Genomic DNA, 8254 nt, shown 5'->3' with positions numbered 1-8254 from the left:
GGTCATCCAGCGGGAACGCGCGACGCGTTGCTGGTCATCCAGCGGGAACGCGCGACGCGTTGCTGGTGATCCCGCGGCAACGCGCGACGCGTTGCTGGTCATCCCGCGGCAACGCGCGACGCGTTGCTGGTCATCCCGCGGTAACGAGCGACGCGTTGCTGGTCATCCCGCGGGAACACGCGAAAGAATTCCCGTCTGGTTGTTTCTAAATGGCTTTCAGGAGGTCGTTGCGTCCATCTGGTCTCCTGAACGGTTTTCTCTCATGATCCTACGGACACCATTATCTTTCTGTCATGCCTCACCCCTTTTTCTTCTTCTCTGGTGTCTCTGAATGCGGTGAGGGCTTCACGGTGCACACACATGCTGACGCTCCTGCGATGCGTTTGGGCAGATCCGGCCCTCTGGACCACGAGCCTTTATCAGGGTCAAATATCTGCGTGACCCTGGAGAACGCCATACTCTCCCAGCTGTAGCCCCCCAGCACATAGACCCTCCCCGCCCAGACCGCCAGGCCCGCCTCGCTGTTGGGCAGGAGCAGCGGTGCAACCTGCGTCCACTGACCACAGCGGGGATCGTAAGACTCCACCTGCAGGATGTCAAATCGCTCCGTCGTGTCGGCGTGGTCGTCGCTGCCTCCGATGGCGTAGATGAGGTGGTTCAGCGAGGCCATGCAGTGCCAGCCGCGGGCCAGGGACATGGGCTGGCGCTCCACCCACACGTCTCTTTCCCTGGACGGATCGTAGCTCAGGACATCGTGGCGGTAGGGACCGATCTGGTAGTCGTGACCTCCTGAGACGTAGACGACACCGCGGTGGACCGTCCCTGCGTGGCCGTAAGTAAACCTGAAAAAGTCCCAAAGCAAAACAGAGTTTTTCTGCTGCTGTGGGATCAGAAGAGCGAAAACGACGGATCATCTCCCAAAAACACTTTTATGCTGCAGTCGCCTCAAACTTTCGCTTTAATGGTGGAAGTTAAGGTGCAGTGTTCCAGATCGAGCGGGATTCCCTGCCGGGTTGCAAAGTCAAGTTTTAACTCAGCAAGATAAAGCTTGTTCCATCCTCGGCGGGTCGTGCACGCAGCGGGCCGGGTCGTGCACGCGGCTGGGTCCGAGTGTTTTAATGTAAAAATGTTTGTACTTTCTCACCACCTCGATCAGCTGTTTTATCAAAACAATCCGTTTCACCTGCAGCAGTAAAAACGCATAGCAGCAACTCCGCTTCCTGCTTTCTCCGTGTTAACCACGCCCACCCATGTTAACCACGCCCACCTCACATGTCCGACCAATCACACGATACTCTTCGGAACACAATGTGTCGAGAACTGTCTTCAAACACGTCCGCGGGAACAAAATGACATCATTTTCTTCTCGGAGCCTCGAGAACAAGAAGAAAGTTCTGTCTTCTGGTGGAGGACGGAACAAGCTTCATCCTGCATCACAGTCGGCATGTTTTCACTTCATGAACGAGCCGAGCAGAAAAGCTTCATTCATGCAGCAACTTTCAGGACTATTTCACTGATAAAAGAAAACTAACGTGGAAATACATCCCGATAAACGATAAAATTGCTCTAAGCGATTATTTTTGCCATTTTGAGACAATTTTAAACTAAAATAACAAAAATGCCGTAATAATGCAGGAACACCCTTTCAGAGATCAACATACTTTAATCTCTACAGAAAATTTATCTGGATGTGCAGACTAGACTCATCCAGTCTGTTAAAACACATCAGGATTTCTCCTGGAGTTTTGGCCACATGTTTATCTGGAACATCTGGTCTCTGAACACCATGTAGCACCGTTAGTCTGTGGTCGTATGAGGGGACATGTGTGGACCGGACCGGAGGTGGAACGGTAAAATGTCATCGTAAAGTTGTGGAATTACCGTTTGTAACATGAATGTTCATCTTGGCTGTGAAACGTTTGCAACGTTTTTCATAATGTCGCCTTTTTAACAACATTAAATGGCGGCGTGGCGTTACCGACCACGCTGTCTGAGTGCACGCAAAGATTGTCTTGTTGGTGTTTAATCTGCAGGTTAAACACCGCGGTGATGGTGGACCGTCGGGAAGATGGAGCTAGCCTGGTTTTTGTTTCCCAGCTGGGAAAACTGCCGTGTTTCAGGTGCAGATGGAAGCTTGTTGTGTTGCAGAGTTTAGTTAATATTGTCTTACAACTAATGTGACACTGGACAGAGAAAAGAGACCGATGAAAATTATTGTCCAGCAAACTTACTGCACGGATTTTTTCTCATCGTGCAAATAATCGACCTAATTATAAAAAATCATTTATTTATTGGTTCCTCTGAACCTCAGAAGTCAACCTGCAGCTCAGGACGGGGAGACACTTTGGTGTACGAGTCCAACAGGACGGCAGCACATGAAGACAACAAACTACCCCCCCCTGCAGCGTGGGGCAGCAGAAGCAGGTAAAACCACACATCCTAAAGAGTACCTGGGTAGTCCCGCGACGTAGGTCCAGCCGTCCTCAGCGGGACGGTAAACTTCCACAGAAGACAAGGCTCCGGTGTCGTTTCTCCCTCCCACGGCGATGAGACACTCCCCCACTGCCCCCAGGTAGAAGTCCACCCGCCGCTGGTTCATTGGCGCTCCCTGTAAAGCATCCGGGACAAGTCAAGATGGAGGGGACCCTGGATGTAGCAGAACCCGCTTCCGTGTTACAGAGGACACGGGACGGACGCTTGTTGTGTGTCTGACATGTTTCCATGACAGCAGATTTCATACGACGGTCATGGAAACTCGTCGTTTCGGAAAATCAGCAACGTTTCTGGGAAATCTACTTCCTGGGTCAGTTCTACTTTCCGCCCCGGACGGGTCGACGGGTCAACGGGCCGACGGGTCAACGGGCCGACGGGTCAACATGTCGACAGGTCAACGGGCCGACGGGTCGACAGGTCGACAGGTCGACGGGTCGACAGGTCAACGGGCCGACGGGTCGACAGGTCAACGGGTCGACAGGCCGACGGGTCAACGGGTCGACAGGCCGACGGGTCGACAGGCCGACGGGTCGACGGGTCAACGGGCCGACGGGTCGACAGGTCAACGGGCCGACGGGTCGACAGGTCAACGGGTCGACGGGTCAACGGGCCGACAGGTCAACGGGCCGACGGGTCGACAGGTCAACGGGCCGACAGGCCGACAGGTCGACAGGTCAACGGGCCGACAGGTCAACGGGTCGACGGGTCGACAGGTCAACGGGCCGACGGGTCGACGGGCCGACGGGTCGACAGGTCAACGGGCCGACGGGTCGACGGGTCAACGGGCCGACAGGTCAACGGGCCGACGGGTCGACAGGTCGACAGGTCAACGGGCCGACGGGTCGACGGGCCGACAGGTCAACGGGCCGACGGGTCGACAGGTCGACGGGTCGACAGGTCAACGGGCCGACGGGTCGACAGGCCGACGGGTCGACGGGTCAACGGGCCGACGGGTCGACAGGTCAACGGGCCGACGGGTCGACAGGTCAACGGGCCGACGGGTCGACAGGTCAACGGGTCGACGGGTCAACGGGCCGACAGGTCAACGGGCCGACGGGTCGACAGGTCAACGGGCCGACAGGCCGACAGGTCGACAGGTCAACGGGCCGACGGGTCGACAGGTCAACGGGCCGACGGGTCGACGGGCCGACGGGTCGACAGGTCAACGGGCCGACGGGTCGACGGGTCAACGGGCCGACAGGTCAACGGGCCGACGGGTCGACAGGTCGACAGGTCAACGGGCCGACGGGTCGACGGGCCGACAGGTCAACGGGCCGACGGGTCGACAGGTCGACGGGTCGACAGGTCGACGGGTCGACAGGTCGACGGGCCGACAGGTCAACGGGCCGATGGGTCGACAGGTCAACGGGCCGACAGGTCAACGGGCCGACAGGTCGACGGGTCGACGGGCCGACAGGTCAACGGGCCGACGGGTCGACAGGTCGACGGGTCGACAGGTCAACGGGCCGACGGGTCGACAGGCCGACGGGTCGACAGGTCGACGGGTCAACAGGTCGACGGGTCGACAGGTCAACGGGCCGACGGGTCGACAGGTCAACGGGCCGACGGGTCGACGGGCCGACGGGTCGACAGGTCGACGGGCCGACGGGTCGACAGGTCAACGGGCCGACGGGTCGACAGGTCAACGGGCCGACGGGTCGACGGGTCAACGGGTTGACAGGTCAACGGGTCGACAGGTCGACGGGTCGACAGGTCGACGGGTCAACAGGTCGACGGGTCGACGGGTCGACGGGTCGACAGGTCAACGGGCCGACGGGTCGACAGGTCAACGGTCCGACGGGTCGACAGGTCAACGGGCCGACGGGTCGACGGGTCAACGGGTTGACAGGTCAACGGGTCGACAGGTCGACAGGTCGACGGGTCGACGGGTCGACAGGTCGACGGGTCAACAGGTCGACGGGTCGACGGGTCGACGGGTCGACAGGTCAACGGGTCGAGCCTCACAATCACAACAGGAGCTGTTTAAGACGCTTCTGAAGGGATCAGAAAAACCGTTTGCTCTTCTCTTATCGGACATTTTCGCTGAGTTTTAGATGATGGGAGCGGATGATGCTGACGTCTGGGTCCCGATGTGTGCAGCGATCTATGCAGAAAGGATGGAAACAGGCCCGTACCCTGGTCCACTGGTTGTGACGGGGGTCGTATCTGTACAGCAAGTTACAGGCAGCATCTCCCCCGTTGTCCCTGGACGAACTGCCCCCCGCAGCGAAGATGAAGCCCCCCAGCACCGCCAGGCAGTGGTGGCTCCGCTGGGCCGGCAGCTCCGTCTCCACCTCCCAGCTTCCCGTCTCGCCGTCCAGCCGGCAAACGTTGGCGCTCAGCTCCTCCCCGTGCTCGAACACCTGAACAAGCCAAGAGACGAGGACACGGTGAGCTCGTCTCACAGGTCAAAGGTCACGTTCTGCAAAGCACTCCCAGAGCCTGGATCAGATGTTGGTACCTCCCCTCCGATGAGCAGCAGCCGCTCCACTCCTCCCCTCAGCCTGGTCCGTCCAGTTTGCAGGAGAGGTTGGGCAGTCGGCCTAGTGTGGTACCCCAGTGCTTCCTCGACTAGAGCTTCGCAACACGCCTCCTCCGGCAGCAGGGCTCGCACTGCCGGCAGCACCCGACTCACCAGGTCGCCCGCAGGCATGAGCGGAAACCGGATGTGGGGCAGAAGCTGGCTGGCATGGACGGTCCGCTCGGGGCTCTGGCTGAGCCACTGCAGGGAGGCCTGCAGGAGCGCCTGCTCGCCGTCATGCTGAACCTGGAGACGAAAGACGGAGCCCTGACGTCGCCTCTGACGTCGCCGATAGCGACTCTGACGTCAGACAGCACGAGTGTTTGATGGAGATGTTACCTGGTCACTGCAGAGGTAGGAGATGATCTTGTGGAGAGAAACGTTTCGCAGGAAGTCGGGGGTGAACGAAAGCATGGCAAAGCGAGCGAGGACGAATTGGTCGATGAAAGCGTCGAGTCGCTCCAGACTGTAGAGCTGAGCAAGATCCTGGAGGTACAGGTAGTTGTCCTCGCTCACTTCCTGCTCCAAATACTGGCAGCAGAAATCCACCACCCGCCACACCTGAACACACCTGCTGCTGTAGGTTATACTGGCAGGAGAGCAGCCGGATTCAGACAATCAGTCGTTACGACCTTTAATCTGCTAGAAATGATCCGTAACGCCGGACTTCCAGCAGCTTCAGACATGTCAACTGTAAACTAAAGTTACATGTCAAGTAATCCTAGGATGAGTAAAGTAATCATAGAAGGGAATAAAGTAATCCTAGGTTGAGTAAAGTAATCCTAGGAGGGAGTAATGGTCGGCCGAGCCATTCAGCTGCGTTTCTCCAGCTTCTTACCTGCAGTAGGTGTGCAGCTTCCAGCACGTAGTCGATGTTCCCGCCGTCCAGGAGCAGCTCGCCGCTGTACAGATAGTCCACCACGGCCTTCAGACCGACGGGGGACATCCCAACCAGCTCCACCTGCAAGAAGCCAGAGTATGAGTCCATCTGTCTTGTCTTCATCCTGACAGCTGGACCAGATTCCTCAGCTTTTCTCCACGCACCCCCACGCACCCCCACCACGGCCCGGTCTCCCCGCTGCTTTCTGGGACCGTTTCATCCTCCGTCCATCAGACTCTCAGTAAACCTGCTGTCATGGAAACGTAAGAGAAGCCTGAACCCTCTGCAGCCTTACCTCCTGCTGGCTCTCCTCCTTCATGCCCAGGGTGAACATGGCATGGAAGTATGAGCTGGAGACGGCCAGCAGGGCCCGGTGGGCTGGGACCCGATGCTCATCAGCGATCAGTACCACATCACAAAGCTGGCTGTGCTGCCGCTGCTCATTGAGACCATGCAGAAGCTCCACGGCCCGGTCCACCCAGCAGAAAACCTGCATCAGATCAACTTTCCATCAATATTTTACCTGATAGAAACTAAAATAAACTCCAGAAACGATTTTATATCAACATGATTCCCATCATTTTAAAGGCAAAATCATCATGTTGACTAACTGCAACGATTTCCTGAAAATAAAGCAAATTAAAACCCAGTTTGTGGAATTTAAAGAGGAACAGACTTTGGATGATTCGCTGATCTTCTGCGGCCTGCAGGTCCGGTTCGGTTTGTCCATCATGTCCGTCTGTCATCTGCTGTTATACTGTTCGTCCAGACTTTAAACCACATGAAGCATCTGACATGTAGAGGATCAGCTGACAGGTGCTTTACCTGCAAATAGCATCATTTTACCAGAAACTGCAGGTTTTTACACGCATTTTCTCTTTAAAAAGACTCCAAATGACCGTTTAATAAACAATAAAAGCTTTAAGCTATCTCTTCTCCCAAACAACGCGCTTCTTGCAGCTTTAAAAGAACATTTCTAGTTTTATTTCCACTGCAGAAGCAGTTAAAGCACACAGCATCCCAGCTAGCTTAGCTACATGCTAAACAATTCTGCTTCCGATGGAGGCTTTCAGAGTAAAATCCCTGGCGAAGGAATCTGTGGATTCTGGGTGTGAATAAAGGAAATTTAGCTTCTAATAACCACTGAAAATAAACGCTGCATATGGATAATTTCCCGTCTCGTACCAGTTCCTGAAAATGTCGCATTTCTCTTACTTCCTGTTTAACGTCTTACTCTACAGCTTTATTTTTAAGTTTAACCGGATGCTGTTTATGTCAGCTGACTGGCTGGCGGACCAATGAGCTTTTAGCAGGTTATTAATGTATGTGAACAAAGGTAAAACAACAATAAAGATCCAAGATTCCTTTATTCATGGTGCAACAGCAGAGAAAACCAGGAGAAGAACCAGCCGTTCAGTATAAAAGACACAATGAAAAATATAAATACAGAATATTAAGATAGATAAAATGAGTAAGGGATAATGCCCGACGAGGTGTCCATTATCAGAAATTAATGGACTTTGCAGGCGTGAACCGTCCAACGCGAAGCGTATATTATTTCCCATGGTCTCTCACAAAGGAAATAATATAAGATCAGTTACTAATGTTGTTTTTGCTGTTAAAATAATGTTTTTGACAAGAAAGAGCAGAACGGACTATTAATGTCTTTTGTTGTGTCGTTTCCAAGGCAACCGGCTTTGAGAGCACCTGCAGCGCCTTCGGCAGCAGATGCTGTTGGAACAAATACCCGATGATGCTCTTCAGTCTGCACACTGCAGCCAGGGGTAATGGTGGGGAGCTCGGTGTGTATGAAGGTGTGTGTGTGTGTGTGTGTGTGTGTGTGTGTGTGTGTGTGTGTGTGTGTGTATGTGTGTGTGTGTGTATGTGTGGCGCGCCGTCAGGTGATCGAGTCTGAAAGATAAGTGTGTTGAACGGAAGTGCCGCCCCCTCCTCTTAACGGATTCCAGTGAAAATATGATTTTTTTTTTTTTTTGCCTGAAATGCATATTTCTTCACAATTTGAAGGAAATTGGGGAGGATGTTTAAACGCTAACATTTCTGTTGCCACGGTTACCAACTGCTGGTGTTCATTATCACTTTTTAACCGACACCCTGCAACCAATCAGAATTGAGTATTCACCCAGGCCATGGTATAATTCTGGATAATTAACTTGTACAGAGAGGAGCATGTCTGAGGATATATATAATATTCCAGCTGTGTGTCAAGCAGGAGAGTTATGATGTCATCACGCAGAGTCCAGGGAAAAGTGTGTCCATCATTGTTTAGATGTTCTACATGTCCTTCAGACAGGACATCATTGTTGAGATGTTCTACATGTCCTTCAGACAGGACATCATTG

General features: G+C 54.2%; 1 protein-coding gene across 1 annotated transcript; it reads right to left on the bottom strand.

Annotated features, from left to right (window-relative positions):
- Positions 1-71: 71 nt before the first annotated feature.
- On the bottom strand, positions 72-6744 carry klhl36 (kelch-like family member 36). Its single transcript, XM_079252215.1, has 8 exons — positions 6571-6744; positions 6190-6384; positions 5853-5975; positions 5354-5575; positions 4955-5260; positions 4629-4856; positions 2451-2608; positions 72-842 (listed from the first exon to the last, which is right to left on the bottom strand). The coding sequence occupies exons 1-8, from the start codon at positions 6625-6627 to the stop codon at positions 299-301; spliced, it is 1833 nt and encodes a 610-aa protein (XP_079108341.1). The 5' UTR covers positions 6628-6744; the 3' UTR covers positions 72-298.
- Positions 6745-8254: the final 1510 nt, after the last annotated feature.

The sequence above is a fragment of the Telmatherina bonti genome (assembly GCF_933228915.1).
Source record: "Telmatherina bonti genome assembly, chromosome: 2".
Classification (NCBI taxonomy): domain Eukaryota; kingdom Metazoa; phylum Chordata; class Actinopteri; order Atheriniformes; family Telmatherinidae; genus Telmatherina; species Telmatherina bonti.
Note: the sequence above shows the minus strand (reverse complement) of the source record. Positions and strands in the feature narration are given on the sequence as shown.